Genomic DNA, 21,158 nt, shown 5'->3' on the forward strand with positions numbered 1-21,158 from the left:
TCTTATTTCCCTTTGGCGGTCACTAGTATTATGGTTTTGCCTTGATTATCCTCTAACAAGTTGTAGTGTGAAATCTATATTAACTTATTGGAAATCAGGAGTCTACACCAAGGAGTCCAAATTTAGAACAAATTCATGGGTATAAGGGTAACCATCGAAGAATAAAATCTACATTGCATTTTCTTTGGCTCAGTTTCTCAGGTATGAATGCATTTCACAACATTTTGTTACTGAAGAGGTGATGCGATGGTAATACTCAAAAAATTTTGTTTAACAAAATAGTACAACTTAAAGCCTACGAAGTACTTTACTACTTTCTTAACTAAGCAAAAAAGACAATATGGTATCTCAAAAACATTTCAAAGACAAAAATTTCAGAAAATCATACAACAAATTGTATGAGACACAGATATGAGAGCATTTTCCTCCAGTCGAACGCTATGTCTATTCTAATATACAACAATGGCCTACTTATGTGTTTGATTATGTGGTGGCGGACCAGGTGGCAGCGGTGGTGGCATCCCAGATATTAGACCAAAATTTGATGGCAAGCTTCCCATGGCAGGAGGATTCGGGTTCCCAGGCTGCAGCACAAAGACCAAAAAGGTAATGTTAGTTTCAATGAACTAATCCCAAGAAAATTGCTGACATCATGCTTAAGATTTAATGAAAACAAATTAATCTGCATAATTTACACGTGATACTACAGACCCAAACATATGCAGAACCCCCAAAATTATTGTTCACATAATTGTTAGACTAATCAATGGCAAGTTTGTTGATTCTTGACAAGCATGGAAGTTAACTGAGTTGCTTACCGCTGGATGCGATTAGTAACAATAAAATTACCCTTTTAATTAGTAACATAGTCTATTTCTGCAAAATCATCTCTTCCTAAATTAAATAGTCCAATCTTGAGCCAGAAGGGATCAACATAATTACAGGCAAACAGGTTTGAGATTGAATTCAAGTTTATGGCTCTAATTCACCATCCTATCAAGCTCATATATAAATGGCTGAAAAAGTTGATTATAACAGCGAGGCTACATGATTTTTTGTTTGTGCCATTATTCTATGTTATCTTTATGTTGCCTTTTAGGGTAGTAGATTATGCTGACCTCGACCATCACATCCTTTCTCTGCTCATAGTAAGGGTTAACAAGGATACAAAATTAGACGGAGCACGGTCCAATTAGTATGAATCTAAGCAAAGTTGTCATGATAATAAAAAAATCTGAAAGAAATATCAGTAAATTACGCTATTAAAATATTACTCATATATGCACATAGATACACGAAAATGCATCAAACACACTCTCATACCATGTCCATGAAGAGATTAATATGTGTACATGCCATATAGATGTCCATAATCAATTTTTGGAACATAATTTGACCATTTCATGGTAAACTCAAGACTAATGATCTGGAAGGTCCTTATTTACAAATGAAATTAGAGGGGAGGCCTCTGGCTTTCGAAAGACATAGGAGGGAGCTTGATGTTGCAAAACCTTAGTATTTAAGGTGACACTAACATCCATTCATATTTCCTGCCCTGCACTTAACCATTACTGTTGCACAAAAAAATTTTAAATAAGACCATGTTCCTTCAGTGAAAAAAGTTTAAACACGCACCATACTGACAATTACTAATGCAACACCAAAGCAAAACTTTTTAAAACAATCCAAAAACAAATGATGTTACACAATAAGTATAACTTGGGATATCTCATCTACAGAGAAGACGAGAAAGTAAGCAGTGCCAAGAATGCATAATCACCACCGCTGACTTTGGAAGCTGCTCTTCACTGTCAGAAACAGGGAAGAAATCTGACAGGGAAGATCAGGTGTCTATACATAAAGTGTGCCTCTGCTATCAAGGGGCAGGCTAAAGTGTCAGGTCAGACTAACCTAAGGGAACAGACATTCAGCAATTTTTTTTAAGATACAAGTCAACTGGGCAATATCTCATTCAGGTCAACCAGCCTTGGAAAATTATTACTTCTACATGAACAAAATAAGAACATCTACAAGTGTACATCTAAAAACCAACTTACTCAATTCCCATTGAACATTTACATCTTAGTCAGTTCAGAGAGAGCATCATTTGATTCCAGTTTTCTACCACTATTAATATGCTCTGCATTTTGTTCAGCTTCCTTAATAATTATTATAAGGCTTGTTCCAACATCTTTATAAAGCTTCTACTGCTAATCTGCTGTTTTTACTGCCAATTTCTTCGTACTTGCTAATCCTTTACAAGTACCTATACCAAATTAAAATCACCTCAAGGGTATCCAGCATATTCTGTATTTATTTCAGGTAGTATAATTAGAGGTTTCAAAAGAAGAACACAGCCAGCAAAAGCAGAGAGACAGCAGATATGAGGCGTCAGCAGAGGAATAGGTATGGGCAGTCCAACATTATCAGCAATAAACAAGATGGTTGTTTCGGTCAGAACTACCACAGGGCAACCAAGATCATTTAGCCATGGAGGAAACTGAGGCTAGTCATGAAGAAGAATTAATCTCTTTGACTGGAAGGCACTTGAACAAAAACAAGAATTAAAAAAGTAATCATCCACATCTTGACTCGAGAGAATGAATCAATGTTGATTTTACAGATTTCTTTAACAAGCTAGATGCTCAAGGTTAACCAGATTGTAACCAATTTTGTCGTAAAACATCGAAAATCACCAAATGAGGGTAGAATGACAGATTATTTTTAATAACCATGGTGGACAATCTATGAAAAGCATAGGAAAGTACAATTTTATATAAGAATAAATGCTTCTTACCTGGTAGGGATTAAGCCCTGGCATCATTTGCATTTGCCCAGTCTGTGGCCTGTTAAAACCCCCTCCTGGTTGAAACATTTGGCTGCCACTTGCATTTGAAGGGCCTTGCATGTTCAATAATCCATTTGGAATACCACCAGGTGGTATATTGCCTGGTAGTCCAGATCCAGAAGGCATGGCGTTCATGCCCATAAAGTGGCCCTGTGGCATTGGAGGCACCATCTGATTCATATTTCCTTGCATCCCCTGAAGAAAGAAACTACCAATTAGAACAGGATAAAACTTCCTCTTGTTTAACAAACATTCCTCCACACCACCCATTGTCATGTCTTCTCTTCTTCTCCTACCCTAGTATGAAATTAAGAGATCTCCTTTCATTTGCAATCAAGTGAAATACATTGCAAAAGACATTTCTTCCATTTATCCCAAAATAAAAAATCCTTTTCCTTTCTCTTCTCTTGTACGTATAGTTGCAAGAATAAAACGCCCTTCCTGATCTCAAATTTTATTGGTGCCCTCAATATGTTGTAAATTTTGTGATTTCAATGGATGAGTTTTATTGTTTCAAGTACTTTTCTGAATGAAAATCTTGCAGCAGTATTTAAGAGTTGCATGATTTTCCAAGAAGCAATTTAAAAGGAAAATAAATCTTATTCTGAAAATGCATTAGGCTTTTCAACATGCTCACAAGTGCTTACTATATTACAAAAACAACAAACAAGAAAAACTCAATGCCAAAGGGTGATCATGAGGAAGCAAAACAAGATTTCATGTGAAAACAATTGAAAATCATTCTCATTAGTCAATAAGCAAAAGCTTAAAAATAGTACCATTGGACCACCAATAGGCCCTGGAATGGGTAGAGATCCTGGCATAGAAGATGGCATGCTTGAAGGTGTATTAAGGGGTTGTAGCTGGGGAGGAGGACGAGCTAAATGAGGATGTGGTAGCAAAGGTTGATGTGCTGAAGGCTGTAACTGTGGCATATTTGGGGGTGGCACAGGCAGGGATATTTGCTGTGCCATTTGTTGATGCTGCTGCACTAGCTGAGCATTTTGTTGATAAGCTTGCTGCTGATTGGATGAAAGGAGAGATGGATGAGGACCAGGTGGAAGAGGAGGAGCTCCTAAAGGTGTCGATATTGATGTAGGTGGCTTCTGATCTGCCTGAGCAGATGAATCAAGAGATGGAACAGAGAGAGGCATAGCAACACCAATTCCCGGGATTGTTCCCTCATTCCGTGTCAATCCAGATGCAAATGGTCCAGGAGTCATTGGAGCCTCATGTCCAGGAAAATTGCCAGGCATGCGACCACCAATAGCACTGTTCTGCTCACCAAAACCTGCTAAAAATACAAAACATTACGTGACATAATAGTTATGTTCCATATATATCTCGCCTCTTAAGCAGACTTTAGAAAGTGGCATTTAGATGCAGGGTATTTAAAGAACAGTTCAAATGGCCCTGGGAGTTGGGACTAATATCATGAAAGTAAGGACTTTCCAAGAAAATAAAAACAAAAATAGGCCAATTTCTTGCATCCATAAGAGTCTACAGCTCCAAACTGGAGCAATGTAGCCAGGCTAAACCACCACGTCATGCCACAAACCAGAAACAACTTAATCAGGTTTAGTAATTAAAATGACCTGTATTAAATTTCTCACGAGCAGTATCTCCAGGCCTATTTCTGCACCAGAACTTTGTAGTGTGATCATTACTACCACTGCATTAACAATCAATGAAATTGAATCGTAAATCAAATGAACTAAGCTGGTACAGTCAGGCAGTTGAAAGAAAGATGGTCTTCCTCCAAAAAACCAAAAAAAAAAAAAAGGGGGCAGGGGATGATGGTTGCAAATTTTAATGTCCAACGCACAGGAAGGATAAAAGTAAAGCATCAACCTCCAGGACAGGGAAGGTTCCATGAGATAAAACAAGAAAGCTAGCAAATCTTATCGAACTTCGAAAAAATGAAGGGGTCAGAAAATTTCAAGGATGCAGCAAAAAGCCATATTTCCACAGCACTGTAGTTTTCAACTGTTTCTATCAAATTCAACAACAGGTAACTAAAATCATGGTTACAGACACAACAGTTTGCAGCCCAAATCATAAGTTCAAAACACCAAGTCTCAATACAAGATATAACAACTCCAGAGTAGGCGACAATTGAGACCAGTGTTTTTGACACACTGGATCGGCGCTCATGCATGCAAAGTGACAAGGATTTATCAATCAAAGGCATTGAAACAGACACTTTTTAGTTGCACTCTTGAAAGCCTCCATGCCCTCATGGCCGTACATCCGTTGGCTCCAATAAGCAACTACTAAGGCCAGACATTTAGAAGTTCCCCCACCATCCCCCAAAAAGGCTTGTTCACATCTATAAGATACAAAACTGTTTAAATAAGCAGTGCTTGAGCTGGCTAATGAAAATAGGTTTTAACTTCATACAAAATTAAAAAAAAAATGCACGTTTTCAATTTTTTCATCAAATTTTTAAAATTAACTTGGTTTTCAGTTTTAAAAGCAGCTTATAGCTCGTTTAAAGGTCTTGAGAACATGCCCTAAATAGAAAATATGGAACAAAAGACTAGAAAGCAGGGCAATCTAATAAGGAAACCCCAAGGCCAGAAACAACATGCAGACAAGGAAATATACTGTCAGCAGTTATATTCAACAATAGCTTTAAAAGGGTAAAAAAGGAAGGAAAAAAATTTATGGAGTTAAAAGTCTTGTAAAACATTAAAATAAGCTAATAAAAAAAATTACAGAGAGAGAAGAGTTCCAAACAATAAAGAAAAGTTTTACAGAATTCCTACCTGCAGAGGAGATATCCAATAGGATGCCAAGCAAGGTCCCAGACGCTATTATCATGTGCATTTGATATTTCAACCTGAGGAGTTTCATGCCTGCAAAAGGAAAATATTCAGTGATTGCAAGGAAGAGAAAGTGGTCAACAGACAAAGATCACATCAACTGACAGCAACTGCTTAAAGTTACATTATAAGTAAAATTGAAAACTAGCAGGAAGCAATAATGTCCAATTAATTTTATCTATCAGTGCCCTTTTTCCATTTAATAGCCTCCACAATAGCAGTAAGCGAAATTTCAGTCATAATTTTATGTAAAAGGATGTTATAACGATTCCAAAACTTTTATGTTCTCTTTACCACTGACAACCTACCGTCACGTTAAATAACTATAATTAGCAAGAAAAATATGGTCCAGTATCCATGCAAGTTGTTCTGACATTTATAGATCAAACCACATCAACCATTTTCCCCAGCTGACTACTATGGAGTCCAACAACCCAACTTAGCTTAATCATTGCCAAGCAGTTCTTCCTTTCCCAAAAAATAGCCATCTACAGATGACTTTCCTTCTATTGAGACTCCAAGGAGCTGGTCCTTTACCCATTGTCATTGGAGAAGATCCAAATTGTCAAAAACCACCCAAGCCCACCTACCCCACCCACCCCTTGGCACCCCAGCCCTTAATCCATTATAATCATGAGAGGAACATCCCTGTCCAATAGTCATAAACTACCCAACACCCAAACCAGAGGATCCTTTTTCATCCACCAATCCACCAGCCAAATGATATCCTCAGATAACAACTTGCTATCAAAAGCCACCACAAGTTTATAAGAGCCACATACAGCAATCTTAACGAAATACCTTAAAACATTAAGATGTTTGGAAATGGATTCCGCTTAAATGAAACTGGAAGCATCTTTAAAAAAATGAAACTGGAAGCAAACCACAAAACAAAAGTACAAATGTCCATGAAAAGAATGTGTATCAACGAGATACAGAAGATGTTAAGAGTCAGTCAAAATTTCCTTAAAAACAAAATATTTCAGAACTAAACTCCATTATTAACTTTCATCATAGCTGAAAACTACAAGTGCTGGAGTTTAATTTTCCTCTAATGGCACTCACTAGATACTTGCTAGACTTTTGTTGTCTCCTTTTGGCACTTACAAAAACTTAAAAAATGCCATATAGTGACATGATATTTTGTGTTAGTTACGGCAACAATATTCCATTGTTTTATGTTCCTCTATATATCCCTGCTCTAATAATTCTCCAAAACTTTTCACATCACATGTCATGGCCTCTTGTAAGAATAAAGGCCAAAAGTTTACTGGAAACTTCACGTTGCATTAACAGATGGCCCATCAACTACAGTTTCCAAGATTGCAAATCATCAATTAACATGAATGATGTTCCACTTTCTAAAATTGATAGATAAAATATCACGTACAATCATGTGGGGTACAAAAACCTATAGGAGAGGAAAAGATGATGGATTGAAGCAATCAAAGACAATAATATTACTTTTGAAACAAATGGAGTATGCATTTGAACCCTCCTCACAGCACTATACTTCAAGCACACTAATCTTTTTACTATGTCAGAAAAGCCAACAACAGAAGTTTTGTTCCCCCACCCCCCGGTCCACTTCTGCTCCACCAGGTGTGCTTGTAATGCTGCCAATCAATATTGAAAGGCAGTCTGTCAAGATAAAGATAAATTGGCTTAACTTTGAGTAGATAAGGAACTAAATTTTGAAGGAAAAGGTACTAAATCAGTACTCGGCCCTTAGATTCAGATTATATGCTGAACTATCTTACTAAACGCTCCAAGAAATTGGACTATCTGTAATCATCATTATACTCTGAGATACTAGCAAATAACCTTGACTGGCAAATTAAAAGGATGATGCTGTCCTAATCAATATCTCAAATTTCAACTCCATGGTTTAGAGTGCAAATGAGGATAAGAAATCAGTTGTTAGCAGATCATATTTCACTTCTGTATTAAATCAAATAAAGGTTTTCATTAACTTAACACTCACATATGTTCAATTATCACATTTTGGGGCTCAAAGAGCATTCCGAACATGGCATAATTGCATAAATGATAACCTTATAATTCAAATAAAATAGATAACTAATATGCATGAAATGGGCAGGAGACAATAGACATCACAGTGATAATCCACTTGAGAAGAGAAAAAGAATTCAGAAGACTGAGTTCATAATCACCAAGTGAAAGCAGAGTATTTACCCAACAAGCCAATGAAATATTGATCCATCGAAACTCCCACTAACAAAATATTCTTCATTAAATGGATGCCAAGCCAATGCTGTCACCCAAAACAATAAATAAATAAAAAGGTTATGAGGAATATATACAAGCATGTATTGTTGAACCCACGCAAAGAGACTAAATGAACACATCAAAGGGGAATAACAAAATGGAAACTAGCACAAAGGCAATAAAATTAGGGCTTAATCTCAAGTTACACTTTGCCTGTGTTCACTTTTATAATAGGCAATGTCCACCCAAAACAATGTTATTGGACAAAAATGCCTGCAATATGCTATTTTTCAATCTGAGATTTATCTGTTCAATTTATATTCCTTCTCTTATTTCTTTTATTTTCCATTTTCTTTTTTTCAATTTTATTATTCCTTCCCTTATGTTTTTCACCAAGCTCCCCATCTCCATCAGTTTATGCAAGGTTTTTTATACCCAATGCAATTTCTTTTTACCGTGACCTATAATTTATTTGTACCATATGTTTCCCAATTCTCACAATCTTGTTTCTTTCAATCATGTAAGCAAGATATTTAATTTAATTCAAGTATAGTTTATTCAGGTCCAATCTACACCTGGGTGTTGTGTATAAAAGGTAGGACCATGGATAGACTGGTGACTGCTGAAGTAACTAAGGGAGGTCTAATTTCTCACAGTTTTGCTAATATGACATGTTTTTCTTGGTTTTGGTTTTTGCAATTTTTTTCTTTGGAGACGCAGGAAAGGGAAAAAAAATGCTAGCCTAAAATTTGTTTTCTAAAATTTGTTTCGCAATGCACCTATTAAGAACAAAGAATAATATTACTGGATTTTGAGGATATTTTTGTCAACAAACATTAAAGTGGGGGTAAAGTGCCAATTCAAAGAAAGCGTGTGGCAGAGTACAACCACCGCAAATGTTCAAAGGGAATTTAGCGCAATTAATCCAATAAAACACAAAATACAAATTAGTACTGTGATTAACTGCCCAGCCAAGAATTATCATTGGAAGGAAAAAAGAGGTGGTCAATTGAGAAACACACAGTGTATACACTTTATATACATACTTGATTTCCAGAGCTTTAAACTTTATAAGTTCAGTCTGCTGCAAATATGAATAATGAACAAGAAGCCACCTAAACAGTGTCATGAAATGGACAAACATATCGGCGATAAACTATAATGTAGTCCATTCAGACACAAGAATTTTTATCATTTTAAGTGCTTCACTCTTACATTTTTTGGCTATTAAGATAAAAAAAAAACCATTTAACAGAAACAACTATCTTATATGGCCTAGACCCCATAAATTCAACATATCTACTCAACTACTCTACAAAAATTGGATTCAATATTCAGATATCAAGCATCTCAATCAAATGTCTGTTCCAAGACTATGAATTATCTCAGAAATATATATAACTACATTTAACAAGCATACCTGTGACATCCTTCCGGTGCCCACGAAAAGAGTCAAGCTCCTTCATGGCCCTTATGTCATAAAGCTGTAGATGAAAAACAAAATAATAAGGACCTTTGTGCAAACAGGTGCCCCTATTTTCCTCATTCAACATAAGACTATAGACAACCAATAGCAGCAAGATAAGAGTTGTCCAACCTTAATAATTTGATCCTTTGAAGACGTAAGGACCCAGTTCCCATTTTGATTCCATTTAACACAAAGCACTGTATTCTTATGTCCATGACTGCAAATCCAAGACAATAAACATAAATCAGAGGTAAGGCATCAGAGAAACAGCAACTAAAAACAAGAAAGATATACCGACAATGAACAAAGCTCTCTCCCAGACTTTGCATCCCAAAGCTTTACAAGGTTGTCTTTTCCACCTAATAGAAGCAGAATGCAACACAATCACTAGCTACCTCTCTCAAATACTTAAAAAGCTTCTAACGATTAATTTAGAGATATGAAATATACGTACCAGAAACTAACAATGACTTGGTGGGATGCCAGTCAACACTTTTCACATCCCAACCATGGCCTGCCTGAGTTTAACCGATGTAAAACAAGATTCTTAGGTTACCACATGAAAAAGCTATACATCTTAGAAACTATAAATGCAAATGTCTCTCCCGCAAAAAAAAAAAAAGATCAACAAGCAATGATCTCAAATTAGATTCCAGTATTTTAAACACCGTTTGAACTGAAAAAGATAAAGTAGTCAATAATATTATAAGGAGAAAATAACTTCATACAAAGTCCAAACCCATTTGCATTCATTTCAAACTTTACAAGGAAGCATAATTAGAATCATTTGGCATTGCAAATAATATAAACAAGGAGTGAGAAAAGGCTTGAAACTAGGAGTTCGTGTTTGTTAGTACTAAAGTTGTTAAAGCCGATATTTGGCATGAAAGATATCCTTGTTCACGAAATAAATAGAAGGCAAATGCCTCTAAAATAAAATTAACTAATCTTGAAACTATATGCCTAAGAGTACATGGGAATTGGGAAAGAAGGAAGAGATTTAAGGCATCAATAATCCAAAAAAAAAAATGTGAAAGTCAATACAATCTCAAAGCTGCCAAGAAATTGAGGACATTACCAGATAGAGAGTACTCTTCTTGACACCGAGCAAAGTCCCAGACCTTAACAGTAGTGTCATCGGAGCAGGAGCAGAATTTCAAATCTGTCCTGCAGAAGCTGGTGAAGAAAAGTTGAATGCCAAAAGAATAAGATCTTTGTAATAATAGATCGTATAGTCTTTCGTAACATAAAAGAGTGTACAAGAACATACTCCAATGTACTATATACCTTAAATCACGGACTGATTCTTTATGCGCAGATTTGTTGGCCTTGACATTGTTCATGTTGTTTTGCCAATACCTACCATCAAGTAAACTGAAGCTTAGACACAATTGCATTGCCAAAAAGAATAGCATATAATATAGTATAAACTATCCTAAACATAACGTACTTAATAGCGCCTCCATCATCACCAGTGACCATCCAGTTATCATTATAACTCCACACCATAGACCTGACCGCTTGATCATGGGCCTACAAGGTAACCAACTTTCCACTGAGTAACTGATGGATTCTTTTCCAATTGGAATAACAAAAAAACAGCACGGATTAGAATTTGACACCTGTAATATCATTTCAAAGTTAAATGACTGCCCATTCCAAAGGGTAAATTCACCACTTTGAGATCCTGTGATGAGACGCCTCCCACTAGGTGTCCACTTTAAACAAGAATAAGAGCTAAAACAAATTAGCGTAAAGCAGAAAAGCTAAAAAATTGCAAACCAGGAAAATTTCCTTATATAGTGAATCAGTTGGCCAAAAATTTAGAAAAAGAAACCATTTATTATATGAAATAGAAAGCAAAAGACTCATTACTAATAGTTGATTATTTCACTTGATCTTGCCAAAAATAAAAAGAGTTACACATCAAATTTCTTTGATGACTAAATTGTTATTTTATATAGCCATAAAGGATTTTCCTTTCACAGCTCCTCTTTAAAGAGTAGCTTATATAAAAGCTTTCTGGTAATCCTGTACTTCTTCCCCCAACACCTCAGTGTACCTGTAATCACTTGGCACAACCAATTGCTGCCAAATACTAGTTAGCGAGAATAAGGTTAATAATTAGATATAAAAAGAAAGAATTTTGATACCGGGAGGATTGCAATTTAATTTGTTGAGCTTTCGCGTAGTTTAACATTATTTTCCCTGTATGCTGTTTTTGGCCGTTTCAGTCCCTAATATATCCTCATACAATAGGCACAAATTTGTATTCTTGGTCAAGGTTGAGGATGCAAATGAGCAGCCATTGCTGTAGACTGCCAATTGGGAATAAAGTAGCCACCATCTGTGGTAATCTGAAAACAGATGGGTATTGCTGGAGCCCATGCTAGTGTTTGGCAATAACATGGAAAGGGTAATTTTTTCTAGGAAGAAATAAAAAACGGGGTGGATTGTAAGGGCATTTTGTGGAGTGAGAAAAGGACCATCCAAAAAGGTAAGGCCAAAACACAAGAACCTGACTCATACCAAACACGACAATACGACGGATAAATTATGACCCACACCAAACTTAAGGGACTAGAACTGAAATTATACCTCCAGATGAGTAAACATGTCAATGGGAATGATTTTGCCCAAGCCCGTCATGTTTTTGTGGGCATGAGTTCACCTTTAAGGCCCAGATATAGACCCAGCAAGAGAATTATGGATCTGGGTCTGGGTCTATAGAATCCGGACCTAAATACCACCAAGACCCATTAGGTGAATATACTTAACAGCTCTGCTTATGCATTGGAAGAATTAATCTTACTCTATGAATTAATAAATGTAACTCAAAATACACCTCGTTATGCTCTATTAGATCTGTGTTGAAATTAAACTCAATACACATTCATGGTTTTAACATATTGAACAACATATTAATAACCATGGGCATCATAGGGTACTCAGATTCATCTTGGTTTTTGACAAGGATTTTTTATCTGAGCCCATTAGTCTTCGAACCTGGGTCTGGTTTTAGTGGTTCCAGCCCAGACAATGCACATTAATATGCCTAAAACGATATTCAAGTTTAATTTCTACATCTCAGAACTAGCTGCCAAATCCCAAGATAAGGTTCCTAGTTTTTCTCTCCACAATCACTAGAACAAGCCTATTAGCTACCCACCTGAGTATAGAGTTGGGTAATAGGTTTTTATAGCTCAGAAGACTAAACATGGACAAATTCAACACACATGCAATTCAAACCAGACACCATTTCAACACATAGATGTCTAAATGTAGTCGAGCAAAATGCATTTGTTACTGGTCTGCCTGAACAAAATCATTTAGGCTTCATCCCAACAGGAGACAGATAAGGGGGGAGTTGGCTTTCAAAGTCAACTTTGGTTGCAGCTCTGATACTAGATCACATTCTAAAAGTTGTTTATCAAGTAATTGCCCAATTTATCGTAAATCTAACTGTACAAACAGGGAAGAGGTGCAGCTCAGCCAGCAGAAAAGCACACAACTAGATCAGCTGCATCAGCATAATCTGTCCAATCAGTAACCAAGAACTTGTAAAAAGAAAGATCATTCTAAATCCAAAAAGAGCATTCATGCTTAGAAATGGCATATGAATGGGATCACACAAATTAAGCTAACAAGGAATTACAAGTTCTGTACCTCCACAATAGGTCTTTGGGTGGCTTTCTCGTGATTAAGCTTCACTATAGCCTTAAAATATTAACCTTTTACATCAAGCACGTACAAAATTTTTATTAAGTATATCCTAACCACGTTTTGAGGTCACCAACTCACCACTTTACTGAAAATCAAACTGAATTTTTTCAATTGATCCTGTAGAACACTATGCAGAGTGGATTCTTTAACTCGGAAGTACAATGAGCTTCCATAATGCACCAAGGATACAATGAAAGCCAATTTCAAAGGTAAAAAATTCTGTCACTACTTTCCTTTTTCTTGGATGCGTATAATACTAAGATTCAGCAAGAGGAAGACGCGGGCACATGATTAATTGACACATTTTCTTTGGGTAAAATTCTGTAATTTTGTGTCATTAATTTTTTGTTTTACTTCAGTTGTATCTATGTTCTTGATGTTCCTGACCTCTTCAATGGTTCAGCCCCATTGGTGGAGTGAGCTTTATAATGGCCAAATTCTACAAAATGTTCAACATTTACCTCCTAGTGCCTTGTCAGCATTTATTTCTCCTTACTTAAAGCTATATCTTTAAGTTTCTCTGCATTCCCTTGTTAAATGAAAATCAGGAGACAGTAATGCGCTTTCTCATTGTTTACTCAGCTATGACATTGTCAAATACAATTCTCCCTCTCTCCCCCTCCTTCCCTCTCTCTCTCTCCCCCCCTCTCCCTCTCCCCACATGAAACAAAAAAAATCCCGAAAGGGGGCAATTCTGAAAAAATACACAAACTAATGGTAGAAAAGGGGCAAGATAGACAAATTGTCAAAGGCAGCTACCAAAATCATCCCGTGAAGGAAGACCTTTTGAGTTACAAATCCCTACGTACCACTGACAATCACACTTTAAAGAAAATTTCAAAAAGTTGCAAAACCCTAGGTGCAAGCCATGTACCACAGAAAACTATCCTCATCAATGAAAATTCAACACCCTCTCAAAAGAATGCATTAATAAAATGTTCTATCTCTATCTCAATGAACCTAAAATGAATCAAAAAATTAGAGAGGGACAGACAGACAGACAGAGACAGAGACAGAGATGACAACAACAGTTTTGGGAATTTGTGCAATTGCATCTCAAAAATTTCAAATGCTCTTCCATAGTTCTAGTGTTGCCTACTGATAACGACATAGAGAGGCTGTTCTCAATTTTTTTTTTCTCAGGCTCAAACTAGGAAACTTGGATATGAAGTCCAATGATTCATCAAGCATCACTAACATTTAAAGGAAAGACTTAGAAATGTCCTGACCAAAAATAAATAAATAAAAGCACATAATATTCTCCAACTAATCAGTCAGATTATTTAAACTAAAAAATAAAGAGAATTGGAGCAAAGGAAGAACAAGAATGAAAACAGACTTGTTTCAACTTACCAGGACGCGATTAATTGAACAACGATTTTTGTTTAGAGAAGTATGTACAAACTTTGCCGCAAAACTAGTGGATGGATTATCTAAATAAGCAGCAGTTGGCAACATCTGCATTAATAATAAGATGGATCATCTAAATAAGCACTCTGAAAAATTTGCACGAATGAAAGACAAAACAATTAGTCTCACTATACAAATCCAAAGTTCGAAAAATAATAATAATAATCGACTAGAGAAAGAAACTTTGTATTTTTGTCAAGGATAGACTAAAGCAAGAACAGAGGTGAAGAAAGAGGGTAAATACATTAATCAAATCTCATTGATCTGAAAAGACACCATTTGTAACTAACTTAGTCGCTTTACAAAATGAAAAGAAATCTAAACGTCACGATATAGATTGTGCAAACTGACATCAACTGCTGCAGCTGGTGTAGGTTGTAAGACTGTCCTATCTCTTGAATCACGCTGCCACATGCGAATCTACATAAAAACATGAATTTATCAGGTCATATTTTCACTCAAAAAGAAAAAAAAGCACACTCAAAATGAAGAGAAGTTTGCTGCTGCCAGTCAAGGTAATTGAACTTGGGATTAAAAGTATAAGACCATGTCTCACTACTTCCAGAGTTGTACAATTGGTAAAACACAGCACCAGTGCTAATTATGCTTCTCTGAAAATACATCTAAACCTTTTTCCAACCACAAAATAAGCCACCATAGAAAGCAAACAAGAAGTAGAAGAACACTCAAAAATCATAAAAGCAGATTTAAAACCAATTCCAAAACAAAATAAAAGCACGAAGGCCTAAAGATTGAATTTAGTAAATGAAATCACTCTTTCTCTTAGAAGTTTTAAGCCAAGCAACTTAGACCAATGTGTATTCCCAAGTTGTAGTTCAGTAATAAGCCATTACCCACTCTACCTATGAGACTGAAAGACTGAAAATATACATATATTTTTTTTTAGTTATTTTTGGAGAATCAAGGACCAAGTAATGATAAGCTTCAGGATTAATATATGAGTAGCTCGAAAACCAGAGGGTATTGAAGTTTGATTCTGCATTTCCATTTTAAACTGGAAAGGCTGAAGACTTGGGAAGCCTCCTTTGAACATATATTGATCACCAGTAATACAAAGCCACATGCTCTGGCTTTTTCTGAAACCAGGATATATATATATGCTTAAAAGCATCCCATTAAGGCTTTGTTAACTACAACTTCAACCCAAGTGCTAAAGTCAGCCACCAGACCTAAAGAATTGTTTTATCTCCTTTCCCAGCTCACCAAAGAAGCATCTAGAACAGAGACTGCATTTTGATAGTGGAACCAGAAGTATAAGAAACTGCAATACCGATCACCTCCACCCCATGTATCATTACTAATGCATTGCCCTTCACTATGTTACCAAAAATGGAACAATAGTAAACTGGAACACTTGATACATGAGGCAACTCTCCAGCAAATAAGAAATAAGCAAGACTAAGATTGACATCAAACAGCCCAATAACAATAATTCATGGATGTTTTAATCTGTTAGTTCTAATAAGATGAATATTTGACAGAAATATACCAAATTTATGTTATGCGTCTATATATATATATATATATATATATATATATATATATATATATATATATATATATGTAATTGCGTTCAGTATTACCTGCATAAATCGTACAACAGTGCTGGTATAATCTACTGTTCTTCTTTGCCCAATCTTTCTCATTCTTTTAGCAGCAAAGCTGTCACCATGAGCTGCAAGTTTAAAGGGAAACAAAGCAAAAGAACTAGTCTTAAGAAGTTTAAAATTTCTAAACGAGTAAATTACTCCAGTAGTAAATACAAGTAGATTACTACATTTGAATAAACCATAGAAACATAAAACCAGTATAAGGAAAGCAAATATTCTTTATGTGACTAGCCTCAGATGCCCGTGCTTTCTACAGACACATCATGGTGTAATAAACAATAGAGTAGAAGTCTACTAAGATATTCATAAGTCCAATTTCGAACTAAATTTCAGTTGGATAATTTTGACATTCATAAACATCATAGTTATCTATCCTCCTACAAAACATTCACAGTTTTACTCTGACATTTCCACTTTCTCACACACTATTACCAGCTGGAGTACATTCAAGACTGACCACTTAGGCTTCAAATGACCTAGAACATTTTATTGCACGAGCACTTTACTGGTTTTAAATTAAAAAAATAAGCATTCTTCAAACTTCTAAAACATTGGAGTTAGAATTGGCTAAGTTCTGCAAGAGCTGAAGGAAGCATAAGCAGAATACATACTTGCATATGTGGGTGCATAGATTTCTCTGCAATTAAGTCAAAGGCATCTATATGTATCCCCATTTTTCTCCGCCATACTAAGCAAAGATGATTGCTTTTACTCAAGTAATTGATGCCTCCATGTTTAAATTGCTTCATGGTGTTATTGTTATTTATTCTCATGGAGGGGTTCGAGTGGGGACAACTTGCCTTTCATAGCATGTAACCATAACCACATAAATTTTGAGAAATTCTTCATATGTGTATGTGCCTGTATGTTTACACAGTATAAGTTGGATAACATAAAATAGTAATCAATACATCAAACATCTTTATGCCCATTCAACATAGATAAGATCAGAATCTTCAATTCGCCCTATGTTCAATTCGTTCTAGTTTTCTTGCACACCAGGCTTGGAAAAAATCTAAACAGCCTTCCCCCAATAAAGGTAAAAACAGTACTGACCACAAGTACCACTAAAACTGCCAACCACACTAGTTTGAATGAACAGACAGAATAAATCACATTACACAAACAAACGAAAAAAGTGAAGCATTTAAAAAAAACCAAGAAGGAAAGGGAAAAAAAACTTATAAAGTTCATGTCATTGAAATTTAGGAGAATACTCACAATCGTAAGGGGGGTGAGGATGAAGACTAGGAGGAGGCTGAGCTATGGGATGGTGATAGTCAGCAGGATGAGGCTGAGGAGCATTGAGAGTGGTGGAAGAAGCGGAGGGCTGGCGCATCATGGGAGGTGGACCCGGGAGCTGCTGCTGCTGCGGTGGTGGAGCCCTAGGAAAGTCCACGCCTTGTGGTGGTTGTGGCTGGTGGCGGTTGTGGGGCGGGTACTGGTGGTGCATTTGATGCGGCAGCTGCTGTGGTGGACCCTGTGGCATCGGCGGACCCGGTGGGTGCTGGTGGTGCTGCTGCGGCGGTTGATGATGAGGATCTCCGCCGTACATCATTGCAAAACAAAAATTAAAGATTTGCAACGAATTGGATGTCAGAAAATTAGGGCTTTATTTTGGTGAATTTTTAGAGAGAGATGGAGAGGTAATAGAACTAGAATCCGTTGATTTGATCTTTCCGGTGAGAGTAAGGTGTAAATTAGCGGGAAAAGTGTTTATTTTGGCGTTTTTATGGCGTGTAGGGTTTTACAGGACTTAAAAGGAGTTGTGAAAATTTTAAATTATGGATAAGGACTATGACTCGAGGAAATTTGTTTCACCTCTCCCATCCCACACCGGTCCCATAAGGATTATTAATTTGAAAAATTATGGATAAGGACTATGACTTGTGTTAATTTTTAGTTTCATAATTTTGTGATGTGGAAAATGTAAATGAGTTAAACTTAAACATAATGTTGATAAAGGAACTTATTATAAAACTAGTTTTGTACCCGTTCATTGAACGGAAATCCTCAAAAAATAATAAATTATTTAGTGAATTTTATAAAAATATTTGTATAAAATACAAATTTATTGTATAATCTATTATAAGCTTTCTTAAGTATATTAATTACTATGTACACATTTTTTGTTATTCAAAGTACTATTATAATGTAAATTTGAACATCTAATTCAGTGATTAATAGTTCAAAAATGACAAAATAACATTCGACAATATGATAACATCCAAAAACTTGAAAATAGATTAAAAAAAGCATAATAAAACATAATAATATCCAGTGTTTGTACTCAATTTATCGAAAAAAATATTTTACAAAGCACCGACAAAAGAAAGCATTAATGTTAGCTCTTGAAGCCCCGTTAGCAAAGGCTTTGTGATATCTAAACTCTTTCAAATTCAATTTTACATAATTTCTTTATTAAGCACAATCCTATATTCAAAAAAAAAAAGTATTTGCCTAAAACTTGTCCAATCTTGAGTGGTTCTCCCTAGTCAAGTAGTTCAGTGGATATGAACTCAAATTATATTGGTGTCTAGAATCAACGAAATAGAGGTTTTGTGATATAATTTGCCTTCTAAGGTTTTACGAATTTAATGAGCAGAAGTTATTATATATTAACAAGTGTGAAGTAATTGAAAGGAGTAACATGTTAGTGTACAGATAGTGTTTAAAATACAAGCTCGTTGACAATAAATTTTGTAACATTTGATTTATGAAGGATGATCGTATAAAAAAATTGTATTAGCTAAAGATAACGTAGCTTTACATTTTAGTCCTTTGACTATTAAAAACTTAAAATGTAAATGTAAAATGGATGAGAACGTCAAAAGAAATAATTATTCAAAATTAGAATCTAAAATTAAGTGAAATAATTAGATGAAAACGAAGACCATAAGATATAAAAAGTTATAGATCTATTTTCTTGTTTTGCTTTTTGGATATCTAAAACTAAATTAAAACTTTTGGAACAAAGTTTAGGCATTATTCTAAGCACAAACCTAACACTCCTTAGCACTTCACCAAATTTTACATCATTACAGAATTTAAGAGCTCAAAATATGCAAGAATTTAAGTCTCATGCCCATTTTAAAAGATATTAAAATATAGTAACAATAGAAGAAGGGCCTTATACCAAATTTCTTATATTATTTGCAAAGCCCTAGTACAGCCTAAAAGAGTGGGTGAATTAGGCTGTATAAAAATTAAACAAGTTAAAGCAAATTTAACCCAATTTTAACTAGCCAAAAATAACATAAATGATCACACAATCAGGTAGTAAAAGAGAGAATAATAAGATAAAGGAATTGCAAACCAACCACATTCCCAAACTTCTTCCAAACTTAGAGTTGAATCCATTAGTAACTTTTTCAATTGTTTGTGAAGCAAACCAACTTATACAAATGGAGGTTCACTCTTTACTCACCCTAAACACCCTTCAGTTGAGTCGAAGAGTTTTATAACTCACTCAAGTTAGCTCTTACTATACTACAATTGAATACCTTCAACCGATTAAGAACTACAATTTCCTTTACAACCTCACAAAAATTACAAGAGTGCAAAGAAGAATATTTTCTAGTCAAAATCAGTCGAGTAAACTTGTAATTGATGTAGAAAAAAGTTCCAAACAAGTTTAGACTTTAAGGTATTAAAAGGACCTTAAAATTTGGTCCAAAATACCCTTCAACGACCAAGCATTTAATGTAGGAAAAAGTAGCTGTTGGAGTTATCAAACGTCCAATCATTAAAACAGCATTCGATAGACAACATCCGATCAATGTTGAGAAGATTTTTGTTTAGATGTTCAGGCAGCCAATAGCCAATGGAAGTCATTCTTTGTCTGAGAGTCTTTTTGATAGGAGAACAAAGTTCCAACTTTTAGAATAAATTTTTCATGCGGTCAATGCTGTTGGCTTGTGTTCGATGGGTTCGTTCGATCAAAGGTGATATTTTTCTTGACTATTTTTATGCGGCCATCCTTTTTCCCTGCATTTGAAGATGGATTTTTTGTCTTTGAAAGTGTTTCAGACATCTGATATTGTAGAGTGCATTCGAAGCTGCGTTCGATAGATAGCGACAACTTCCATTTCTTCTTGATTTTCTTTCCTTCTTATTCAAAATACGAGCACTTGTTCTAAAAGATTCTCACTAAAATACAGTAGTTTAAATCATCATTTTGACTTCTTGATTAACAAAACAAAGGATTGATGGACTAAGGTCTTCTATCTCCCCCATTTTGATGATGACAAATAAAATGATGATTTCTTTGATCAAGTTTAATATAAAAAGCACTCTTTTAAAGTTCATGGTAAGTATTTGAACAAGCTTCCCCTTAGATAAAGCATAATTAGAACTAGGAAAGTTAAAGTGCATGAAAATCAATGATCAAATAGCATCATATGATCATTACTATTCTCCTACTTTTGTTATCAATCAAAAATTAGGAAAAAAATAAGTACTATCAATCAAAAATTAGAAAAAAAATGACTAAGTGTCAAGGTTTTAGAAAAAATTGGGCAGAGTTTTCTCTAAAATAGAACGAGTTCCACTTGCCTACAACCCAATCATAACAAAAGGAGCAACAATTTAAGAATACTAGCTCAACATCTTTAGAAAAATAGCTTATGCATAACAAGTATCTAGCAATGATCATATTCAATAAAATAGCGTAATCATGAGTTAAACAAGAAACAAGATAATGGTCAATAGAAAGTTCACAATGCAACCTACATAATCTAAATACAAAGGATGATCTATTGCTCCTATGATGATGGTTGGTGAGGCTGTGATCGCTGAACAAGCTCGAAGTTATCATTCCTGATATCCTCATCATCACTATCATCATCAATTTGGTGAACTTAAGCAGATGGACCTCGATCTTGAGGCGATACTCATGACTCCTCTTGATGCTCTGTTTATGTAGAAGAATCAAAAGTTTGTTGCCCATAAAGAAGAGGACCTACCTATTGTTCCTCAACCTGTGGAGCACTAAACATGAGGTTTTTCGTGTTCACAAACTATGT

The 21,158-nt window shown here is 35.4% G+C and overlaps 1 protein-coding gene across 2 annotated transcripts; it reads right to left on the reverse strand.

Moving 5' to 3' along the window:
• Positions 1 to 282: 282 nt before the first annotated feature.
• Positions 283 to 17,864, reverse strand: LOC113732539 (flowering time control protein FY). Of its 2 annotated transcripts, none has more exons than XM_027258367.2 (18): positions 17,356 to 17,864; positions 16,108 to 16,199; positions 14,855 to 14,923; positions 14,447 to 14,551; positions 10,993 to 11,088; positions 10,821 to 10,903; positions 10,658 to 10,729; positions 10,449 to 10,546; positions 9,825 to 9,884; positions 9,669 to 9,729; positions 9,500 to 9,587; positions 9,323 to 9,386; positions 7,870 to 7,948; positions 5,617 to 5,706; positions 4,444 to 4,520; positions 3,628 to 4,139; positions 2,798 to 3,043; positions 283 to 584 (listed from the first exon to the last, which is right to left on the reverse strand). In XM_027258367.2, exons 1-18 carry the CDS (start codon positions 17,690 to 17,692, stop codon positions 468 to 470), a joined length of 2,346 nt encoding a protein of 781 aa, XP_027114168.2. In that variant the 5' UTR covers positions 17,693 to 17,864; the 3' UTR covers positions 283 to 467. The 2 variants fall into 2 exon arrangements, with proteins under 2 accessions (XP_027114168.2, XP_027114167.2); XM_027258366.2 differs by having other exon boundaries at positions 3,628 to 4,142.
• Positions 17,865 to 21,158: the final 3,294 nt, after the last annotated feature.

The sequence above is a fragment of the Coffea arabica genome, chromosome 2e (assembly GCF_036785885.1).
Source record: "Coffea arabica cultivar ET-39 chromosome 2e, Coffea Arabica ET-39 HiFi, whole genome shotgun sequence".
In the NCBI taxonomy this organism is placed as follows: Eukaryota; Viridiplantae; Streptophyta; class Magnoliopsida; order Gentianales; family Rubiaceae; genus Coffea; species Coffea arabica.